Raw genomic sequence first — 22,616 nt, 5'->3', positions numbered from 1 at the left:
TCCAGCTTCATGTTTGAAGAAAGTGGATACTTCACATCCGTTTGTAGGAGACAAAGTTACTGAATTTGGTTTATGATACTTGTGTTCAAGTTAATGTTCTCCCTCCCCTTTTCCCAACCGACCCAAAAGATTGTGGTTCAAGTAGATCCTAGTTTCTCATATCTCTTATGGTGATGGACGTTTAAATTAAGCAAGTCATTTGTAAAGTACTGTTTAAGCACCAAATCTGTAACGTGTGTCAAGCTTCAGTCTCCTCTCCCCATCTCCACTGTTCTTTGTTCGAAAGCACATGCCTGACCGTGAAAAGTTGATGCAAACGTGTTACACGCCCAGCCATGGTGGAGAGAACACTTCCTCCAGCCCCCAGTCCCCTCTCTCCTACATGTACAAAGAAAAAGCAACAGAAATGACTTGCATAACCAAACACTCCTTCTGATATGTTTTACAAGCATAAGTTCTGTTAAAAGACAAAACACGGTGAAGTTCCATTTTCCCTCTTGCCCACTTTTGGTCCCTGACATACTACTCTGTTAGAGAAAACTTTTTAACACACAGCCCTCTTCCCCTCCCAAAGATCCTGTTTCCTTTTTTCCGTTCTTAGGGGAAAAAGTTGACTGACGTTTAGATGAGGAAACACGTAAGCTGCAGTTCAGTGGGCCACTTGTTTTGTTCTTTCTTTTGGTATGTTCACAACTAAAGTGCCGTGCCGATCTTAGGTATGTAAAAGCCTTTGTGGGAGGAAGAAAAGTCCACACAGTCCAGTATTCCTGCAAAAAAATGTCTGAAGCACAAACTGAACACACTTTCTAGTGCATAGGGTCAGCTGAAAATGAGCATTTATTTGAAGTTTCCCATTTGTGAAATTCCTCCTCCAGGAGTCAAGAGCAGAAACTGGATGCTAATAGATGACCCTACCAAGTGTCAAGGGCTACTCAAGTGTAGAAGGATGCTTTTTTTTAAATTTTACTTTTAAAATGAAATGTGAAGGAAATTGGATTTCTTTTTTAAGTGAAATTTTTTAGTGGTCATTAATGTTAAAATCGCCTCAAACAGTGTGAAACGCTCAGGCACATCAACACAAGGGTTTGTTGTTTTTTCCTTCTCAAAGAAATCCTATCAAATCCAAGAAGCCCCAGTCATTATGTCAAACTGTATCTCAGTAGTCTTCGTTTTTGAAATGTCACAGTACTACCTTTTCCCCCCAAACTGATGTACCAGTGTTAAAATTCAAATTAATGGATGTTGCAAAAAAGAAAAAAAAAAGGGTGTCACTCGGAATCTCTGATTTAACAGCAGCTCTTACACACTTGTAATCTTTAAAATTTTTATATTCTCTGGGGGAGAGGTTTAATCTGAAAGCAAATAAAAAATCTCCCAGTAGAAACAAAAATCATCTGTGACCATGGAAACATGGTTATTCTGGTCATAAACTCCTTTATTTTTTTTTTTTAACTCCTCTCAAATTTGCTCTTCAAAAGAAAAAAAAATGTGATTCCCCAAAAGGGCTTTCTAATTCACCTTCTACAACTGTCTCCCAGATAAGGTTTCAATTTGCTCTGAAGGTTTACATTTTTGAGTCTCAGACAAGCCAGAATTTTTTGAAAGTAGAGCTTGCTGTTTTAGAAAACCACCACTCTGAGTTATCCTCAGCCAGGAAGGCTGATCCCAAGGGGACCTTGTTCTGCACCTGCAGAAATGAAGGCTTTCCCAGCTGTTGACTGGCAGGTTAGAGATGGATGTTGATTGACTTTGGATGTTCCCATCCTGGTGAATGTGGAGAGTTTCCTATCGGGCTTGTTGAATAAGGCCTCCACCTCCACTCTTCTCTTTGATCTTTTCCCTTCCCTGATGGGAGAAAATTGGGTGTCTCAGGGTTGCCTTACTTGTTCACTTATGTTACGTTTTTGTGGTTGTCAGGTCCCTAGAACATCCCATCGTGTAGGCCAGATCCAGTTACAGTAAATAGCCTCTGTGGTGAAAATTGCTAATGAAACTATTACCACGCCTCTGTGGGTAGCTGCAGGTCAGACCATATTCCAGAGAATCTAGTTTTGGTCCCTGTGGACCATATCTTCTAGGACCAGAGCAGCTGATTGTAACCCAGCCTAAGGGGTTAGAAGAAAATAATTCAGCACAAACTGAAGTGGCTGTGTCTGAGCACAGTGCTCACCTGTTCCTTGGTAACGTAACTACTGACACAGTAGGAAGGGAAAAGGAAAAAAGGATGATTTCTGAGATTTCTGGCAGTTGGTATTTAATAAGCTGATTGAAAGACCTGTAGGAGCAGTCTGCTCACTGGTGGAGAGAATCCTGTTACATGGCTTGAGGTCCGTTTCAGAGTCAAAACCCCGTGAAAAGAGTGGAAAAGGCTTGGCTGTTTGGGTGGCATATAAGGTTAATTGGGGTAAGTTAAGGTGAAACTGGAAGTTGGGTGTCATGGATTTGACCTTCCAGATTTATGGGCCAGGTCTTTGCTGCAGACCGTTTACTTTTGTTAGTTCACGAAGATGTGGTGCTGAAGACATTGTGCAAAGCTTTTACCTTGCTTTAGTAACAGTGTGAGGTTACAAGGGCAGTTTTTTTTAATACATTTCTGACGCTGAATCAGTTGATGAGCTTTTGGATTGGTGTAGATGTAGTTAGGTCCCGTATTGGAATCGTTTTCAGTAGTATGTCGGCTCTCTGCTCAGAGTGTAGTTTGCGTCTGCTGTCCAAATGGCTGTAGGTTGAGGATCTTTCTCGTTTTTGTTACTTCTCATCTGTGTGAACTGGTGACTCAGCTCGCTGTTTGTAAGGCAAGTGGTGACATCTTCTGAACATTGGAGGTGGCGACAGGATGTGAAGGAACAGCGTGGGTTTGGAGACGGATAAGCTTGTGTGCAGTGGGCACTGAGGATAGTGCCCTCCCCTCAGGGGCATTGTGGTCAGATGGGCATATGTAGGACACCCACACAATGCCTGGCATTCAGAGAATCTTGGCTTCTTTATCTTCCTGCTGTCCCTGCTAGAGAAGAACTCTAAATAGAATATACCCTCTGGTGTGTAAACAGAAGTAGAGTAACGTCTGTGTCTTTGAAGGAAGTCAGTTTCTTACCTCTTAGGTTTCTTTATGGTCAGCTCATTAAAATTGCAAGGAGCCCATTAGGGTTGCACCCGGGTGGGAGCAATCTTAAAAAGCATTTCTTACTTGCTCAGTGTCATTATTATAAGATGCTAAAACAGACATGGGCTTCTCTGGTGACTTAGACAGTAAGGAATCTGCCTGCTACGCAAGAGATCTAGGTTTGATCCCTGCCTGGGTCAGGAAGATCCCCTGGAGAAGGGAATGGCTTCTCACCCCAGTATTCTTGAATTGAGCTCATACTGGCTACTTCCCCCTATTCATCTTTTGCAGTTCAGGTCTGAGTTAAGGCTACAACTTTGGCCAGCCTCCTAAGAGCAAGGGATCGAGAGGGCTCTGGCAGCTCACCCACTGCTAACTAGTCACATGCCCCTAAGCAAGTCCTTCACCCTCACCAGAGTCTCTGAGAAAAACAGGCAAGGCCTGCCCCAGCTCCAAGGTTCTCCCACCCCGGTGGGAGATTTGGCCGAGTCAGTTCAGGCTCTATTCATTTATCAGCCAGGCTTGTCCCGTGCTTTTCTTGGAGCAGAACAGTGTTCACTCGCAGTGTTCAAGGAGTCCGTCTCTCCTCAGGACTTTATTTAGAGTTGGGCAAAGGTTGACACTGCCTTTTTAGCAGGCCTCATGTTACCTTCTCGTGTCTGCCCTGCCTTCTGTGGCTTCTGGCCACGGTGAACCATGGCTGCTGCGACTGCAGCTCCTGGTACCGGCTGCAGAGTGGATGCCTTGGGAATGAATTGTCAGGTTAGGCTAAATGGCTAGATCCCAGGCAGAGCCATTAGAGAAACCTTGGCTCGGCAGCTAGCTGAATTTCAAGCTGGATCCTTTGTCCCTGTTGAGGGGTCCCAGAAACCCGACTCCGGAGCCATGAAGCTCCGTGGAGCCTGGATGCTGCCTACTCCCTCCACACCAGGCTGGCCCTGTTCTGGTGGAGACGGTGGGAAGTGGGGGCTGGCGGTGGCCGTGGGAGTCAGGCAGTCTGATTATACCTTGCAAATTGCTCAACTCCTAAGGCAGTTTCCTGGCCTTCCCAAAGGTATGAGGATACCTCTTGGGCATTGTTATGTGAAGGTCAAAGGTTACCTGCCCCTGCCTGCTGAGTGCCTCTCCTACTTCAACCTTATGCTGAGAAACCGAAACACAGATGAAGCAGGCTTTTTCAAGGTCAGAGAGCTGTTGGGTGTGGAGGCAGTTAGAACCTGGGCAGCCTATACCGAGACCTGAGCTCTGTGCCCAGAGGCCAACCTGGACCTGGTACAGTATTTTTCAAACTGCAGCAGGCAGGCTTTAGTGGAATATGAAGTTCATTTATTGATTTGCCTCCTGTATTTGAGGGAAAAAAAATAAAGAGGATAGAAGAAGCAGAGTACTGCGAAGGTTAAATGTGGTTTTGTGCAAGTTTGTTGAGTTTTGTTGAAGCGTTCCTTTATCTCCGTGGTGGCTGCTTTTGCACTAAACAGCGGAGTAATTGGGACGTAGACTGTATGACTTGCAAAGCCTGAAGCGTTTACTCCTTTGCTCTGTAAGAAAAAGTTTGCTGGCCTCTGCACTGGTTGTGGGCCTAGTGCCTGGAGGGCTTGCACATCAGCCACTGTTGCTTATTTTTGAGTGGGGGTGGGGAGTGAGAAGGAACTTTAAAGTTGTTGAGGGAGTCCTCTGTACTCCTGCCCCTCTCTGACTTGCTGAGGGTTCCATCACTGCTGTGTTCCATACCCCGGCTTTTGAACCTTTTGAAGCAAAGGGATTTTCATTCATTAGGAGTAACTGGAGCCCTCTTGAAATCCAGCGTGAACGCGGATGGCAGCTAACCCATCCCTGCCGTGGCCCGACCCAAGGGAGCCTGGGCCCAGGCGCAAGTGTCATTTGGCTGAACGTCCGCTGCAGGTGGCTTGGATTATTGCCTTCTGCATTTTCCTAACAGACACTAGGGCTTAGGTTTCCTTGGGATTCCAGGCCCTGCCGTCGCTCAGGACACCAGAGCAGTCCCCCGGAAGCACAGCCTTTCCGCAGCCGAGGCGGGGCCCTGGCTGCAGCCCCGAGGCGACTGACTGGCAGCTGCTGTTATCTGCTGGGTTGATGTAGCAGTCACCTAGGGGCTCCTGTCCTTTACCCTCTGGCCTCTCTGGAAGCCCTCACCAAACACCTTGGTGAATGAGTTTGCAATCAGAGGTCACCCCTCAGTGACCTGTTGATTACAGAGTTTTAAGTGATCCAGGTTGCTTCCTGGGAAATAGTCCAATGACTGTGCTGATGAAATTGACAGAGGGTGTGGATGGCTGAGATGGATGCCTGTTTGTGTGGACGGAATCCCAAGCACCCACCCCATCTATACCTGGCCCTGTTCTGAGCCCTTGGAAACCCAGGGATGACTATTAGTCTCTTCTCTGCCCTCTCAGAGCCCACAGTTGACCAGAAGTTAACAAATAATTGTAAGCAGAGAATTGTGTATATGAACAAGAAATCTGGGCATCCTAAGCCAGATCTCTTGTAAGAGGAAAATATTAATATGTTGTCTTGGCTAAATGGAATCAAATTGATTCCTTTGAAAAAAATTATCAACAAGAAGTCTTAGTTCACAGGTATTGTGATTCAGCTTTCCTTTCTGGAATAACAGGAATCGGCTCTCTCTGGATGACAGCCAGCATCTTTCCAGCTTTAAGCAATCCAAAGCGTGGTTGGCCTGAGAAGGTGGCTAGAAAGAAGCATATTTCAGAGGTTCATCTGACAGGAAAAACTTGAATCAGAGAGATGCTTTTATCAAGAAGACTGTTTTCAGAGCGAGTGGGAGTAGGAGAATAGCTATTCAAGCCAAGAAAAGGATACTTTTGACTCAGATGCTTCCAGGAGGCTGGGTTTTTGCTTGCTCAGCTTGTTTTCAGCTCTACAGCAATGTTCTGCTTCAGAGGTTTGTGGATGCCACACACTTGAGGATGAAGCAGTCCTTCTAGAGGACTTTGGAGTTTTCTTTCCTTGGATTAATGTTGCTTTCTGCCCCTGTTGGGATAAATCCTGTTTTTTTGCTAAGATTTCTTGGACCTTTCTGAGTACCTCTTATTCCCTAAACTATCCAGATTCTTTGGGTCATATTTTTGAATGTCCCAGTTCCGTTTGTTTGATGTGGGATGGCCTGGGGGGATGGGCTTATAGTGTCTTTTCATGTTGATAGATTTACTCCTGAGCCTGTATTTTGGGCCAGGTTGATGCTAAATCCTTGATTTACATAGTTTCGGGGGATTCTTCCCAGGAAGATGTATTAATACGTCCATCTCAGAGGTTCCTTTACTGCCTTCGCTTTGCAATTGAAACAGGGCAGAGTGTTGAAGGAGCTTGTTTGGTGTCTTAGGGCCTCCCTTTGGCATTTTTTGCAGTACTATTTGATTTGATCTGTTTTCTGCACCTATGTGTTATTTTTTTCCAACTCAAGTTTAAACTTCAGGGTGGCAGTTGTTTGGTTAGTTGGTCTGTATAGTAAATTACTCTCTTTTGGATAATTTCTAATTGTCTCAAGGGTTGAGGTTAAGAGCTGGCCATGGAGTCAGAAAGTCCTGAACTTGGATTCCCGTTCTGCTTCTTCCTGCTGTGACCCTGTGGGCATATTTCTTCCCATCTCTGAGCCTCAGTTTACTTGTCTGTAAAATGGGGATACTGAGTCACTACTGCATATGTTTGTTCATGGGTTTCGGTGACAGGTTGCAGAGCTCAGCAGTGTGGTACTTGGCATGGAAATCACTGCTGCAGGATGTTAGTCATGAATAGTTCCTATGGCTCTTGGACTTTATGAGGCCCTGGGGTGCCCAGGGAGGTTTTGTAGTTGGGGAAACCACCGCCCAGAGGTGAGGGCTGATGGAGGCCCTCCCTTGAACTCCAGCTCTTTGCTGGGGGGAAAGAACGTCTTGAGGACCTTGATGAGCTCTGTTCACTTGACTGAGAGGTTGTCCTCACCCAGGGCATCTTTTTTAATCTGTTCATGTTTTCTTAGGGACATTTTCTAACAAACCAGTATTTAAGAGACAAGGAAATAATATCATAGACTGCCATGTACCTGTCACCAGTTTCAACAATTCTAAACATCATTTTGCCAGTTTTGGTTCATCTCACTACCTTCCCCGTCCCCCTTGAGTATTTTGAAGCACATCCCAGGTTTCATCTCATTTCACCCATACATTCTTCAGTATGAATCTTTAACTTAATTTTTTTTTTTAACATAACTACAAAACTTTAACCATGCCTAACAAAATTAACAGTAATTACGTAGTATCTCAGATACCCAGTCTGGACTCAAGAGTTCTCCAGTTTCCCCCACGTTGACTTGTTGGTGTGTTTCTGGCAGGGTCCTAGCACTGGGCGGGCTGTCTCACTTCTGTTGAGAAGTGAGGGGTTCAGGGTGTGGCTCGGGTTTCTCATCTCCCAGGGCTGGTTGGTGCTTCTGCTTGGGTGGGGTCTGTGATGTGGCCCTGTTGCCATGGAAATGCTGTGACATCACAGAGCCAGTTATGACCACTCCTGAGAATGTTGAGGGCCAGGCAAACCCAGTGCTTATTTGCTCCTGATTTGTGGTTGATGAACCTAGGTAGTAAGGACACTGAAAAACACGTGCAAGACCCAGAGGTTTATTTCCAGAATTTCCAGCCTCTGAAAATGCCTCAGTGAGGCTCCCCTCCCTGTAGCTGCTTCACCATGGCCTAAATCGAGGGAAGGTCTCTGGGGGCCTTCCTCAGGCAGGCGCCCTGAGTCAGTTTTGTAAAGGAAAAAGGCTCCATGCCTTTGCTCTTAGTAACCGACTGTCCCCCCGGGTCAGACTTGGGGATCCCGGACATCTGCATTTAGGCCTGTCGTTAAACATTTGAAGAGGCGGAGCCTCCTCGTAATTTTTGTAATTTTGTCCCTAGTTAATGGGTCATTCAGAGCCTACCCAGGCACTTTGTTGAGAGTTTGGGCAGTTAATGATCATGACCCTGACCTTCACATTAACCTAGCCGCCTCTTGTCAAGGGCTCTCATGATCTTCAGGTAATAGCCACTGCTCCCATGGGTTTTCATCTTTATTGTTCTGTGCCCGTCTCTTCCCCTGCCCCTCTCTCTCATAAATCAGGTCAATGCATAAACCCAGGCCCCTCTAAGCTTGCATCCAGCTTTCTCATCTAGAGGATGTCCGTGTTTCCAAACCTCATTTCTGTCGGGGACCTTTGTTCCCTTTTCCCGGGACTCAGCGCTGCCTCTTCCGCCTGGTCCTCCACTTGGTTACTTTGTTGGACCCCCAGATGAGAGCTGAGGAAGGGGAGGTGTCGACCTGTCCGTGTCATCGTCAGAGGATGGCGCATGCGTAGACATGCGCAGACCAAAGAAAGCAGGAGCTTGCTGGCCAGTGCTGTCCCTGAGGGGAGTTGGCTGTGGCTTCTGCAGAGAGAAAGTGCTTTCATATAAGGATTGGCAACTGTTTAGGATAGTTAGTCCCCATGGAGGTGCTCCTGCTGTGGTTCTTAATACCAATCGTTACTATGTGTCTAGTACTTACTCTTTGCCTGCCGGAGAGGGACATCAGGGGTTTCATACATGTTATCTCGTTTAATCCTCACAACCCCCTGAGGGGGGTGCTACACTTACTCCATTCTGCAGGTGAGAAAACCAAGGCTCAGATTCCATACCAGAGCACACTCTAGGGAAGACTCAGAGCTGGCCAAGTTACTTGATCTGCAGAAGGAAGCAGGATGCCCACTCTGTAGACTGGCGGGGGTGGGGGGGTGGGGGGGGGTGAGGCCAGCCTCCTTGGAAGCGTGAGGTTTCTTTACTGTTTTTGCCAAGCCCATGATGTGTGGTGAACCTGTGGAGTTGGCCTGGTAGGCATTCCTTAGAATGGGCACCCAGATCTCTTCTTTGACCCAAAAAGAGGAATTGGCCATCACCAGCTCTGCAAGGGGAAACCTAAATGTCCTGGATGCTCAGTCCAAGAGGCACCAGGCAGAACTGACCCTACGTGGGGATTTGGCCTGTTTTCCCCCCGGTGCCCATCCCAAGTTGGTCTCCCAGTGTGGTTGATTGCTGGTCCCCAGTGGCTCTGGCGGGCTGGCCGTTGTGCAGCCGTCCCAGCGTGTTGCCAGCCCAGGCCCTGGAAATCAAGCAGCCGCTGCCCAGGCCGATGCTTCAGGCTTTCTCCTGCGTGCTTGTCTCAAGAGGGTTTGGCACGTCTAGATTGAAATGATTAGCGCAGTGGGGCTCCCCCCACTCTGCTTGGGGGATTATGTCACAGTCTATTAAGCATGCTCCCTCGGTATTTAATGCCACTCTGACACGGATTTTGCTGGCAGTCTGTTAAGTGGCACCACTTAAACCGCGTTGCTGTTTTGTGGAGGCAGCCCTTGTGCGTGTCAGTGGCCCACAGAATTTCTGCCTCCATCCCAGTTGGTTTGATCCCCCCCCCTCTTTTTTTCCCTTCTGGTATAGAAGAAAATAGGCCCTGTATTCATGCAGGACATTTAGCTGGGAATCTCAGTGTTATCCAGGGCACCCCCTCAGGTGACCAGAGATGAGCCCAGTCCTTGGAAAAGCTGGAGAGCACAGTGTGGCCAGAGAGTGGAGAGAAAGAGTAGTGGGCAGTCAGGTGTCTGCATTCATTTCCACACCTCCTCTAGTATCCTGTTCCCCCTTCAGAAATGACCAGGAAATTTTTTTTTTTAATGTTATTTGTTTTGCATCAGCTCCCAGGGAACAGAGTTTCAAGTATTTACTCCCCAGTTTGTAAAAAGTTGTAGATCTGCCTGGGGCTGTTAATAGAGATGATACGGAGAAGCTGTCTTTGGCGAAAAGAAGTCTTTGTAGAGTGGATTTGAATGCTGGAATTCCCGGCCTTGGATAAAGCCTGTGGAATGAAAAGGCATTATTGTGGAGTCTCTCTTGAAGGTGGTTGAAGCTCTTGGAGTTGCTGGGCTGGTCTTTGCCCCCCGGCGAGTGTGAGGTGTGTGTGACAGCGGGATGCAGGTGGAGGTCTCAGCTGACCCCGGGCAGGACTTGGCGCCCGCTGTGCCTGGGCGTCCTTGTCCACGAGCGTAGGGGTGGAGGAGTATCTGCAGGGGCCAGCCCCTCCGGCTCAGCTGCTGGTCCTGTATCCCAGAGGGCTCAGCTCCCCTGCCCTATGGACTTGGCTTCTTGTCATTTGTACCTTTTCCTGCAAGGGCAGCATAGAACTGGGCTTGCTGAGACCCAGCACAGAGAAGATGCTCAGCGTGCGTGGCGTCGGAGGAGGCGGTCAGGGAGTTGCTCCTGCTTCCCTTTCTATCCTCACCAAACAAGGGAAGAGTGGGGAGCTAAGAACCAGTTTCTGACTTTTTCCATGTCACTTGTCTGTCTGGCCTCAACACGCCCTTTCACCTGCCATCCCTTCGGTTTGTTCCTTCGGTTTGAAAACGAGAGGGTTGACGATGTCCCACCGTCCCTTGCGCTCTGACAGGCCTTTCCTGGCTCCAGGAGGGCCTTTTGCTCTTTGCGACCTTTGACTTCTCATCCAGGCTTCTGGGCCCCCAGACAGTTCCCTGTCTTCCCAGGTTCCCTCCCTTCTGCCCTGTGGTTCTGGGTGCTTATTTAACTTTTCCCTTTCCTGACTAAAGTGTGGAGAGTGGTGCTTTTGCTTTCCTTTTAGCTTTTCTTCACAGAGCACCAACCCCTTCCTCTCCAGTCTGTCTGTGGGCCTTCCCTAGTCCCGTAGCGTCTGTCTGTCTAGTCCTGTCTGTCCCTGTTCTTTTCTGCTGAGGTTTGGTGACCTGGCCCGCCCAGCCAAGTTCTCAGCAGGGATGGGTTTGCTCTCTCCGTGTCCTGCAGGACTCCAGGTCTCTGCGGGAAGTTTGCCATGCCCCTGAATAACAGCTTCCCCCTCAGCTCAGAGCTCGCCAGAACCAGTTTCCCCAGTCAGGTGGCGCCTTTACTGTGGGTGAGGCCATTCCAGCAGAGTCGCCTCTTCCCAGGAGAGCTTTGCTCCCATGGAGCAACTCTCGTGTGGGCCACACCCAAGCCAGGAGGTGGCTCACTTGTCAGGAATGCGGCCTTCTCCAGCCTTGACTCTTCCTGCACGGCTGGCCCAGGACCGCCGGGCGGGTTCCGGGGTCACCTCACTCTATTGTTGAAACATCAATAGGAATTTTTTGGTTCTGCATTCTGTGTTTGAGAACTACCTTCAGTCTCTGCTGACGGAGTAACTGTTGGCCTGGACCACTTGGGTTTTAAGCCGCCCCGACTCCTTTGAATTGAGAGTGAGAATTAATGGGAGGGTCCCCTTGATGGGTGGTGAGGCGGGCAGCACAGAGGTGCCCAAAGGGAGCCTTGCGTGTGAAAAAGCCCTGGAGGATCCTGAGAGGTCAGCCGTTGTTTCTCCACAAAGCCCCTTAGAACCTTTGAGGCTCCAGGGGCTGAGCCCCCTTGATGAGCTTGTTCCCACACTGAGCTGGTCCCTTCTGAACACCAGGGGCCTTTTCTGCCGAGATTAGTTCCTTTTGGGGTTAGCCTTTTAGGTCCTGGGCCTGTCATGCTACTCTTTTTTATCTTTTCATTCTCTCTGTGGGTCTTAGTTAATGGAGTATTATGTGCTCTCACACATACTTGGCAATAGTCATGCATGATGAACTTCGAGAGATTTGGACTTTTTTTTACACTTGTTTATTTTTTTTAAACCAGCTTCTGCATTTGTGAGAACTGTGTCTGTGGGTTTGGCTCCAAAAACTGGATTCTTTTTTCAGCTGCTCCTTTTCTTAACCTGATTTATCCCTTCACCCCCCCACCCCACCCCATAGATATTTAGATGTTCAGAAAGTCCTGTCGGCAGCATCTGTCCCAAGCGGAGGGTTGTTTCTTAAAGTGCTGGAGATTGGGGTGACATGTAGGGGATTCAACAGAAAGTCGTAGGACAGGGAGCCGGGGGCTGCTGTGGGTAAGGCGAGCCAGGTGGGAAACAAGGGGCCAGCGGCAGGCTGGGGGGCCCTTCTGTGGGCACTGCTGCCCCTGTCATGCGGGGACCCCAGGGAGGGGTCTGGGACCCTCTCCCCTGCCGCCCAGCTCTTCACCTCTGGCCCAGAGCCGAGCAGCCGATGGAGCAGGGCAGGCCTGAGACCCAGGGACCCAAGCCTGTTCTCCACGGGGCCCCCGTCCTCCGCCTCAACAGACAGTAGAGAACGGCGTCGGGGCGGGGGGCTACGGGGTGGGGCAGGAGGCAGGCCTCGTGCCCTCAGTCCTGGGCCCTGCTGGCCCACAGACCCCGGGCCCTCCTCAGACCCTGTGCTCACTCAGCCATGGGGTTGGTTCGCAGGGAAGATGGTGAGTTGGAAGAAGGCGAGCTGGAAGATGACGGAGCTGAGGAGACGCAGGACACCTCTGGAGGCCCCGAGAGGAGCCGGAAGGAGAAGGGGGAGAAGCACCACAGTGACTCGGACGAGGAGAAGTCTCACCGGAGGCTGAAGCGGAAGCGCAAGAAAGAGCGGGAGAAGGAGAAGAGGAGGTCCAAGAAGAGGAGGAAATCCAAGCATAAAGTAGGTGTCGGACGGTGCGCTGGGCCTGCTGGCGCCCAGCCTGGCCTAGTGCCCCGGGGCCCAAGCTCAGCTCGTCAGGCCAGAGGGCACTCTTAATCAGGCTGGTTTTCCTTTCCCCAAACTGTTTAAAGACCTTTTTTGAAGAGTGGTAGCTCATGCTCCATTGCTGCTAGATGCCCCTAGGTGAGGCCTTCCACGCGCAGCCTGGCTGGCACCCTGTAGCGGCCGGGCACGTGGCTTGCCCGCCGCCGCCGGAGCCCTGACCTTCTGCCCTGTCTCTGTAGCGCCACGCTTCCTCCAGCGATGACTTCTCGGACTTCTCCGACGACTCGGACTTCAGCCCCAGCGAGAAGGGGCACCGCAAATACCGAGAGTACAGCCCCCCCTACGCGCCGGTGAGTGCCCGCTGCCCCAGGGCCTGAGCTGGAGTCATGAGATCACCCACATTTCCTGAGCACCGGTGCTGTGCTGGGCACTCTTGCGTGGCCCTGTACACGGGTTTTAATTCCGCAGGATTAGGTGTTGGTTTTATCCCCCGCTTTCTAGGTGAGGACACTGAGACTTCGAGCACTTCAGCCAGGCTGAGGCTCCCGGGGCAGGAGCCAGGTTGAGTCCAGTCGGTGCTTCTCTAGGCCACCTCTGCAGTGGCCTTGGCAGGACTCATCGTGTCTGTCCCCTGTCCCTGAGAAAGATGTTGATTTGTCCCTGTCAGAGCTGACTTTAACTATTCTGAAATGACCTTTTGTAGAAAATGGGCAAGAGAGTGAAATGGTTATGGGAATAAATCACCTCAGATGTTGTGGGGTCTGAAGTTATATAGCACTGAGCTTAAGCATAAATTTAAATTATTTGCCCAGTTTGTGTATTGTTTTCCCCTGGCAAAACCAGTAAGAGATGAATCAGCATAGATATTTAAGGTTTTTATTGAAAAAAAAAAATTTAAATTCTTAAAAGTATCCGGTGTTCAGCATCACCCATCATAGCAGATATTGTAGATATTCGAACTGATGTTAATCTACTCACGTAGGTTCAGACTTTAAACTTGAGGGCGGCAGGGAATCCAGGGAACACCACAAGCTTTGATTGGGAACTAGGGGTTAAGGCATTTTTAAGATCCACTTTTAGAGCCGTTTTAGTTTTTAAAATTTTGCTGAATATGGTTGATTTACAGTGTGTTAATTTCTGCTGTGCAGCAGAGTGACTCAGTTACACACATATTAGATTCTTTTCGTATTCTTTTCCCTTATGGTTTGTCACAGGATGTTGAATAGAGTTTCCTGTGTTATACAGTAGGACCTTGTTGTTCTTAGAGCGGTTTTAGGTTTAGAGAAAATTGAGGAGTTGGCCAGTCCCCTCCCCTCCCCACCCCACCCGCCTCCCCTGGTTTTCATGTCTTAGATCAGCGTGGAGTTGGCCAGTCCCCTCGCCTCCCCTGGTTTTCATGTCTTAGATCAGCGTGGAGTTGGCCAGTCCCCTCCCCTCCCCACCCCACCCACCTCCCCTGGTTTTCATGTCTTAGATCAGCGTGGAGTTGGCCAGTCCCCTCCCCTTCCCACCCCACCCGCCTCCCCTGGTTTTCATGTCTTAGATCAGCGTGGTCCATTTGTCGTAATTGTTTAGCCACCACTGGGGTATCCTGTTACGTAGTCACCGTAGACTGTCATAAAGTAGTTTGAATGCCCTTGAAGTCCCTCTCTGCAGGCCCCTCACACTCACCAGTCTTTTTACTGTTGCTGTAGTTTTGCCAGTTCCAGAAAGTCATGTAATTGGACTCGTATGCAGCTTTTCCAGATTGACTTCTTTCACTTCACAGGATGCCTTTATGGTCCTTCCGTGTCTTTTCATTGTTGGATACTCCACTGGAGTTGGATACTCCATCTGAATGTACCACAGTTTGCTTACCTGTTTTACCTACTTAAGGACACCTTGGTGGCCTCCATTTGTGCTATGTTTTTAAACTTCATCCAGTATCTGTTGGAACTAGCACAGTCGGAAAGCATCATTTTAAATGGTTTTCTAGCCTGGGCCCCAAAAGTCAAAGTGAAAGTCGCTCAGCTGTGTTTGACTCTGTGACCACATGGACTATACCCTGCCAGGCTCCTCTGTCCATGGAATTCTCCAGGCAAGAATACTGGAGTGGGTAGCCATTCCCTTCTCCAGGGGATCTTCCCAACCCAGGGATCGAATCCAGGTCTCCTGCATTGCTGGCAGATTCTTTACCAACTGAGCTACCAGGGAAGTCACTAGTTTGGGTCCCAAGCAGTCATTAATTGAATTCCAAGGTCCCAGGAGATTTCTGACTAGAGAGTGTCCCTCTTGCCTAGCAAGCCCCCTCCCCAAATGAGATTATTCTAGATCCCTGGGAAATACGCCCTTCTTTTCCCACTCGTTCTTCACGGGTCATGGGGCCTCTGTTTCTCAGCTGTCTTTACAAATGTGGCTCTTTCTGAAGAGCAGAGGCACCTGGGCCCACAGCCCAGCTCTCATTCAGGTGGAAGCCAGGACCCAGCGTGGCTCGGGGCTGGCCTCACCCCAGGGCCAGCAGGGACGCCCACACAGACATGCCAGTTTGGGGGACAGTGGGGGTCTTGGCGGTCCGAACCGGAGGCCCCGGGACTCATGTCCTCTCCCCGTCAGTCCCACCAGCAGTACCCTCCGTCTCACACCACGCCCCTGCCCAAGAAGTCCTACTCCAAGATGGACAGCAAAGGCTACGGCATGTATGACGACTATGAGAACGAGCAGTACGGGGAGTATGAGGGGGACGAGGAGGAGGACATGGGCAAGGACGACTACGACGACTTCACCAAAGAGCTGAACCAGTACCGGCGCGCCAAGGAGGGCAGCAGCCGGGGCCGAGGTGAGACCTGCCGCTTCCCCTGGCCTGCTGGGCTGGACCCCGTGCCGCGCAGCCTCAGGTCTGGGACCAGAGGAGGACTGTTGTTCAGGGCTGAGATGAGCATAGCTGGGGCTGGGCGGGGAGCTGCCCGCGAGCACCAGAGACGGGCTCTGCCCCCAGAGTAGAGGGTCTGTGCTGAGGCTGTGGCTGGGAGGGAGCCAGGCCGGCATGAGGCAAGGAGAGGGCTCTTGTGGCTCAGGTTGCTTTTGGAGGGGGGCCTCCCCTCCCAGGGATCGAACCCAGGCCTGGCAGTGAAAGTGCTGAGTGCTAACCAACTACTGGACCCCTGGGGAATCCTCTGAAGCGTTGTTCTTTAAATTCATTTCCTGGTCAGTTCTGAAGAGATGGACAGCTTTTCACACAGCTTGGGAGGGTCACGGGCTGACGCCTGTCTCCCGTCACCTGACAAGGTGTGACTGCAGCCCACGGGACTGCCACACCTCTGAACCTTGAACTGTGGCAGTTAGGAGGATGGGGGAGGGCCGCGCACCAGAGACACAGCCTGACCTCTCAGAACCATCTGCCAGTCATATTTCCCAGCCCCAGAGGGCTTCTAGAACTTTCCAGTTCAGCGGTTCTTAGCGCTGCTTGTTTAAGTGGCTGGTCATTCAGCAGTCTTTCTTGCACTTCTTTGTAGATAGGCCCCGTTCTTTGGGGAGATGCTGAACTGGCCTGTCCAACAGAAATACAGTGCAAGCCACTGTTGAATTACAAATTTTCTAGTGGTCACATTAAAAACATAAAGCATACGAAATAATTTTAAGAACACATTTTATGATGCTTATATATTCTAAATCTTATTTCAACATGTAATCAAAATAGATGTGATTTTTTTATAAATATATATTATCTCTCTCTTGCTCTCTTTTAACTAAGTCTTTGAAATTCACTGTGCACTTTATAGTTCCAGCATTTTCTTTTTTTCTTTCATTTAAAACCGTAAACATTTCCTGAAAATCACTTCACGCAGGAGAGGGCAGGAGGTGTTGTGTCACAGCCTCGTAGTTTGGTCAGCCCCGTGTTGGGTGCTCGGTGGCCCCATGTGCCTGGTGCCCTCGTGTGGGAAAGTGCAGCAGTCAGGGTCGTGTGGGGAGCGTGCAGCAGCTGTGTGTCCATGGCGCTGAGCCAGCCCTGTCCAGAGGCCCAGGGACTGTGTCAGCCCAGAGCAGCTGGGAAGGCTTCTTGGAGGAGGAGGAGGAAGTGATTGACCTCGGGCGGACGGGGGTTGACGTCTCCCTTGCTCACTGTCTCATCATCATGCAGGCAGCCGGGGCCGAGGCAGGGGCTACCGAGGCCGAGGCAGCCGCGGAGGCTCTCGAGGCCGAGGCATGGGCAGGGGCAGCCGAGGCAGGGGCAGAGGCTCCGTGGGAGGAGACCACCCGGAGGACGAAGAGGACTTCTACGAGGAGGAGATGGACGTAAGGCTTTCTCCAGCTCGGGGGCGGGGGGAGCGTGGCTGGTGGGCGCAGGCTGTGTTGAAGGCGGTCCCTGAGACTGCTGGGAAGAAGGCATCAGATGGCAGGTTTCTTTCTGTGTTTCCAAATGTTCCTTTGTTGTTTGAATAGAGAGAACCTTCCTGAGGTTCAGAACTGAAAAGGTTCCCAGGGCTGAGCTGTCAGAACATCCTCAGCCGCTCCTTTCTCTTGGCGCCTCCATTCCCCGTCCCTGAAGAAAGGGTTCCCCAGGGTGCTTTCGAGGCCTTTGTAGTCATCTGTTTACTCACCCCCTGCACACACAGGAGAGCTGCCATACTCACGTTCTGTCCCTGCCCGAGGTCTGGCCACGCTGCTGCTTGTTCCAGCTGCACCGCTGTCCCCTGGGAGCTGGGAGTGACAGGGGCTGGGAGTCCTGAGCGTACAGACCTCAGGGAAAGGACTAGGACCCAGACGCTGCCCAGGCTGGGGTGGGTGAAGAGGGGTGCAGGTGGGAGTCCCGGGGCCGCTCACTGGCCCTTCCCCAGCCTGGTGGTGTCCCAAGCGTACAAAAAGGCCGAAGGAGGTGGCATATATAGTTCAGGACACGGTTCCCTGTTCCCCGAATGATGCGTCCTTGCTTTCCTCCTCTCGGGCTCCAGTATGGAGAGAGTGAGGAGCCGATGGGAGACGAGGACTACGATGACTACTCCAAGGAGCTGAGCCAGTACCGCCGGTCCAAGGACGGCCGAGGGCGAGGTGGGCAGGCGCCCCGAGGGGTGAGGCGGCAGGGAGGGCAGGGGCTCCCGCGGCAGCTGCGGGACTCAGGTCCTGGGCAGAGTCTGCGGACGGACGCCGTCTCTCTCCTCTGCAGGGTTAAGTCGAGGCCGCGGCCGGGGTTCCCGAGGTCGAGGGAAAGGGATGGGCCGGGGCCGCGGTCGAGGAGGCAGCCGAGGTGGGATGAACAAGGGCGGGATGAACGACGACGAAGACTTCTATGACGACGACATGGGCGTAAGTTGGCCCTCCGTCCCCTTGTGATGCTCTTACTCAAGGCTCCTTCTTGAAATTTTTTTTTCTTAAAATGAGTTGTCTTCTGAGGCTGATCCCAACCCCTTGCTCCCATCAGCCGTTCCCAGGGGGGAGCCTCTCAGCACTAATCAGCTCTCCTGGGTGATGCTCTTCGGGGGAGACCCTCTGTTTTTAAAGCCACATCTTTGTAGCACCTGCAGTCACCTGCTCTCTGAGTTCTCCAGGAAGGCGCTGCCTCGGAGCAGATGTGTTCCTGCTGGTGTGTGGCATGTGCATCCTCAGCTCCGAGCAGCGGGGCTCTAACCCACCCACCTGGGCCCTGGATGGAACTGACTGGTCGGTGCCCCTGTCAGCCCTGCCAGTCAGCCCCTCTCACCCTCGGAGTCCACTCCACCTGGCCTGCACAGGCCCCTCCCCGCCCTTCCTTTTAATTCTCCTTTCCATTCCCACTCTGTGTTCCCAACAGGATGGTGGCGGGAGCTACCGGAGGAGTGACCACGACAAGCCCCACCAGCAGTCTGACAAGAAAGGCAAAGTCATCTGCAAATACTTCGTGGAAGGGCGGTGCACGTGGGTAAGGGCAGTCCCAGGGCCAGGGTGCCTGGAGCCGGGACACATGGGCCTCTCGGTCTCCTTTCATTCTGGAGGCCACACTCTCTGGGGCAGTGTTTGGGTGGGCTTGGAGTGGTTGAGAGATGCCTCGGGGGCCTGGAAATGATTGAAGAGCCAGGACGAGACTGGTGACACATATGTGTTATTTTGGTTGGGGGGATTTTTTGGCCAAAATTTTCACCCAATCCATGGAACCTCAAATGTTGGACCTGTTGGACCTGTCGCTAATGCAAAGGTGTAACATAGCCTGGTTGAGTTAGTGAACTTTAATGTTGGAGAGGGAGTCATCAAGGCAGAAGAGTGGGAGTGGGAAGGGATCAGGCCCTCCTCGACCTTCACAGCAGAATGTTACACCAAGAGATGTGCCAGTGACCTCAGGGTCCTGAAGGAAACAAGTATAATCCAGTGTCAGTTCAGCCAGCCAACTTTTTATTCAAATTCAGTCAGTGGGCAGATACTGGCCAACATGTTCCCAGGGAATACTGTATCTATGTATCTGTCAGGAAAAAAATGTTACTATGTTTTAAGCAAAGGTTTGTGTATGTGCGTGTGTGCATGCATAAAGTTTTCCTTGTTAAGAGTTGCAATTCATACTATTTTTAGAAACTTGAAATACATACAAACAAAAATGAATAGCTATTAGGAAGAGAAAGAGGGAGCAGGTATTCAACAGTTTCTTTCTTCTGTTCACCTGGATGTTGTTTTGTGTGGATTGTATGGTTTGCAAATAGCCGAAAGCTCAACTCCACTGGCTGAAACCCATAGACATTTTGTCTCTCAGAACAGAGTGTGGGAATTCCCAGGCCGTCCAGCCCTAACAGGACTCTGTGCCTCCACTGCAGCAGGCACGGGTTTGATGCCTGGTTGGGGAACTGAGATCCTGTGTGCCATGTCATGTGACCAAAAAATAAAAAGATCAAAGAGTCTGGGAGTGGGCACTACAGGGCAGGTACAGTGACCAGTGGCACCGTGGGAGACCCAGGTTCCTTCCTAGCTTTCACGCTGGCGTCGTCAAGCATGTGGCTTGCGTCCTCGTGGTTGCTTAGTGCTTGCTGTGCCATCACCACATCTAAGGGCTGGGAGGAAGAAAACTGTGTGAAGGAATTGTTGGGAAAAAAAATACCTTGGCAGTATTGTCTTCCTTGGGACTTTTATGTACATCTCATTGGGCAGAACTGCATAGGAAGCTGGGAAATAAGAGTATTTTTAACTGAGCACAAACCAACTTGGGGTTCTGTTAGGAAGAAAGAAGAGTGAAACTGAATACTGGCTGTTATACAGCAAGCAGAAAGCAGTAAGTGGGTAAGACAGGGGAAGGCAGGAGGAGGGTTTAGAAGCAGTGAAGGCAGCAGAATGGAGCAGGTGGGGGTGGGGGTAGCTGAGGACAAGGGGGAGGGGGCAGGGGCAGGAGAAAGGGGCACACACTTCGGCAGAAGTTTCAAGCTGGTGGGAAACTGCATTTATGGGTCGGAATAAATGCCAGGGGCTGTGTGGAGGGGACTGTTCATTTTTGTCATCGGTCCCTCTGTGCTTCCCCAGTGACAGAGCAGTACTTCCTTGGCGCACAGCTTACCTTTGACTGGTTCTTTTCCAGGGAGACCACTGTAATTTTAGCCACGACATCGAGCTACCAAAGAAGCGAGAACTGTGCAAGTTTTACATCACTGGGTTTTGTGCCAGAGCCGAGAACTGCCCCTACATGCATGATATCCTTTGGTGCCCACCTTCGAGTGCATGGTGGGTGTAGACCTTTTCTCCTTACTGGTGTTAACAGCTGGCCTTCATCACACTCCTGCTTTGTGCACCAATGAGGTGCCGAGAGCCCTCTGCCCGTCTCCATCTCTTTCAGCCCTCACCTTTGCCCTGCAACAGGTCTGCTCTAGCCATTCTGCAGATGAGTAAACTGAGGCGCGCATGTTATATGTTCCCCATACATATACAGTTGGCCCTTGAGCGGTGTGGGTTTGAACTCTGCAGGTCCACTCATACATGGAGTGTTTTTGGTAGGGTCTGCAGTTGGTTGGATCTTAAGACACAAAAATCTGAGTATAATTTATATATAATCTATCCTCCATACTCTTGGTACAGATGGAAAACCGAGGGTGTGGAGGACAGATTATAAATTATACTCCTATATTTGACTGGGCAGAAGGTTGGTGCCCCAACCCCCATGTCATTCAAGGGTCAAGTATATTCTCGAGACCGTGCCATTGCCCGCTGTCTTTCTGAGACTTTTCCAAATGGCTGTGTATCCGTGGGCAGATTATTGAACTTTCACCCTCTTCCTGTTGAGTGAGGATCTGAGGACAGGGCCTCAAGGCCTGCGTGGTGGAGCGGGCTGCACTCCAGATGGGCATCTCATCTTGACTCAGTTGCCAACCTGCTGTGCACAGCTGAACCAGTCACTGCACCTCTCTGGGCTTCAGTTTCCTCCTCTCTGAAACAGAGGGGCTTGGTTTCTGTCCTGGGGTGGGTTTCATGAGGTGAGGCATTCGCCTTAACTTGCCATGTACGTGATTTCCCGTGTAAGCTGTACCACACGACGGGGAACTGTATCAACGGCGACGACTGCATGTTCTCTCACGACCCCCTGACCGAGGAGACCCGAGAGCTCTTGGACAAGGTAATGCCTGGGCTGACGGGGACTGGGACAGCCAGGGGCTTGGCCTCCGTGCGGGACCAGGATGCCAGCTGCGTTGATCTGGAGCTGGGACGAGTTCAGGAGGGAGTGGGGACCGTATGCTCTGCAGGGAGGATGGGGGTGGTCACGTGTGTGTCTTCTGTCTGCCTGGGGCGGTGTTCACTGGGGAGTGGCTCCCTGAAAGGAATGTGGCCTGGTGTGTCTCCAAACATACCTTGTGATTTCCTAGCTGGCCTTCCAAGAGCCCAGGGAGCACGGAGAAGAAGTGAGGCTTCGGATGGCTTCTGTTTCGATGGAAAAGTCAGATGTTTTTTTCCAAGTCTTTTATGTAGTAGAAAAAGTACAGGGCATTGGGAGCTCTGAGGGCAGGGGACCCCCTCCAATGAGGTATCAGGGCTTCCTGATCAGCCAGAGGACGCCTGAAACTCATTCTCATGTCCTTTGTCTCCCTGGGGAGTCAGACTGAGGACTTTGGGGGCCCCGGTTCCTGTCCTTGGTTTCCTGACATCTATCATAGGATGATGGGTTTCCCTGGTGCTCAGCTGGTAAAGAATCCACCTGCAATGCGGGAGACCTGGGTTCAATCCCTGGGTTGGGAAGCTCCCCTGGAGAAGGAAACAGCTACCCACTCCAGTACTCTGGCCGGGAGAATCCCATGGACCGTAGGTTGCAAAGAGTAGAATCGACTTGCACTTCACTTTGTCATCGGGTGAATGGGTGTGAGTAGGGTGATTGGGTGTAAGAGAATGTGTCCTCCCAGGTGAAGGCTTTCCCACCTTCTGTCTGGTTCCCAGAAGGTTTGAGGAGATGGGCTATTTTTTGATAATGGGAAGAATCAGTGCCTTAGCCAGCTTCGAAGAATCCACCCATTGGTGACTTCACTGTTGAAATGGGGCCCAGGGCTGCCTGAGGGGCTGAGGGGAAGCCCTGAGCAAGCAGAGCAAGAGGACGTCTACTCCTCCCTGGGAGAGCGTCAGGGAGAAAGAAGGTCCTTGTCTTTGGCGCACCTTTTGGCCTGTGAGCCTAGGAATAGGGTTTTGTAACTGGTAGCTGTCTAGAATCTGTGAGTCCTCAGGGGAAGGAGTGGGAAAAGTAATGCTGGCTTCATTTCTCATTTGAAGAACTGAGTCATCTCTGACTGAGGGCTGCCCCCTCCTGGAGGTTCAGAGTTTGCGCTCTAGACCAATGCTGTCCAAGAAGAACACCGCAGAGCTACATACAAATTTTTCTAGTAGCCATGTTAGAAAACAGTAAAAAGTAACAGATGATATTTATGTTACCAGTGTATTTTTAATCCAGTATATCCATGTCCAGAGTACCATTTCAGCAAGTAATAAACATATGAAAAAAAAATTGCGATATTTTGTATTATTTTTTTTTAATATATATAC

The 22,616-nt window shown here is 50.7% G+C and overlaps 1 protein-coding gene across 6 annotated transcripts in view; it reads left to right on the top strand.

Moving 5' to 3' along the window:
• ZC3H4 (zinc finger CCCH-type containing 4) overlaps nucleotides 1–22,616 on the top strand; it is a 38,439-nt gene that overhangs the window by 2,795 nt on the left and 13,028 nt on the right. For all 6 annotated transcript variants that reach the window (XM_055551425.1, XM_055551429.1, XM_055551423.1 and 3 more), the window contains 9 exons: nucleotides 12,410–12,629; nucleotides 12,914–13,024; nucleotides 15,267–15,489; nucleotides 16,792–16,946; nucleotides 17,603–17,699; nucleotides 17,815–17,954; nucleotides 18,439–18,546; nucleotides 20,179–20,290; nucleotides 21,098–21,207. In XM_055551425.1, coding sequence (XP_055407400.1) covers nucleotides 12,410–12,629; nucleotides 12,914–13,024; nucleotides 15,267–15,489; nucleotides 16,792–16,946; nucleotides 17,603–17,699; nucleotides 17,815–17,954; nucleotides 18,439–18,546; nucleotides 20,179–20,290; nucleotides 21,098–21,207 — 1,276 coding nt within the window. The remainder of the gene's footprint in view (nucleotides 1–12,409; nucleotides 12,630–12,913; nucleotides 13,025–15,266; nucleotides 15,490–16,791; nucleotides 16,947–17,602; nucleotides 17,700–17,814; nucleotides 17,955–18,438; nucleotides 18,547–20,178; nucleotides 20,291–21,097; nucleotides 21,208–22,616) is intronic.

The sequence above is a fragment of the Bubalus kerabau genome, chromosome 17 (genome assembly GCF_029407905.1).
Source record: "Bubalus kerabau isolate K-KA32 ecotype Philippines breed swamp buffalo chromosome 17, PCC_UOA_SB_1v2, whole genome shotgun sequence".
In the NCBI taxonomy this organism is placed as follows: Eukaryota; Metazoa; Chordata; class Mammalia; order Artiodactyla; family Bovidae; genus Bubalus; species Bubalus kerabau.
This window is presented reverse-complemented; position numbering and strand designations above follow the sequence as displayed.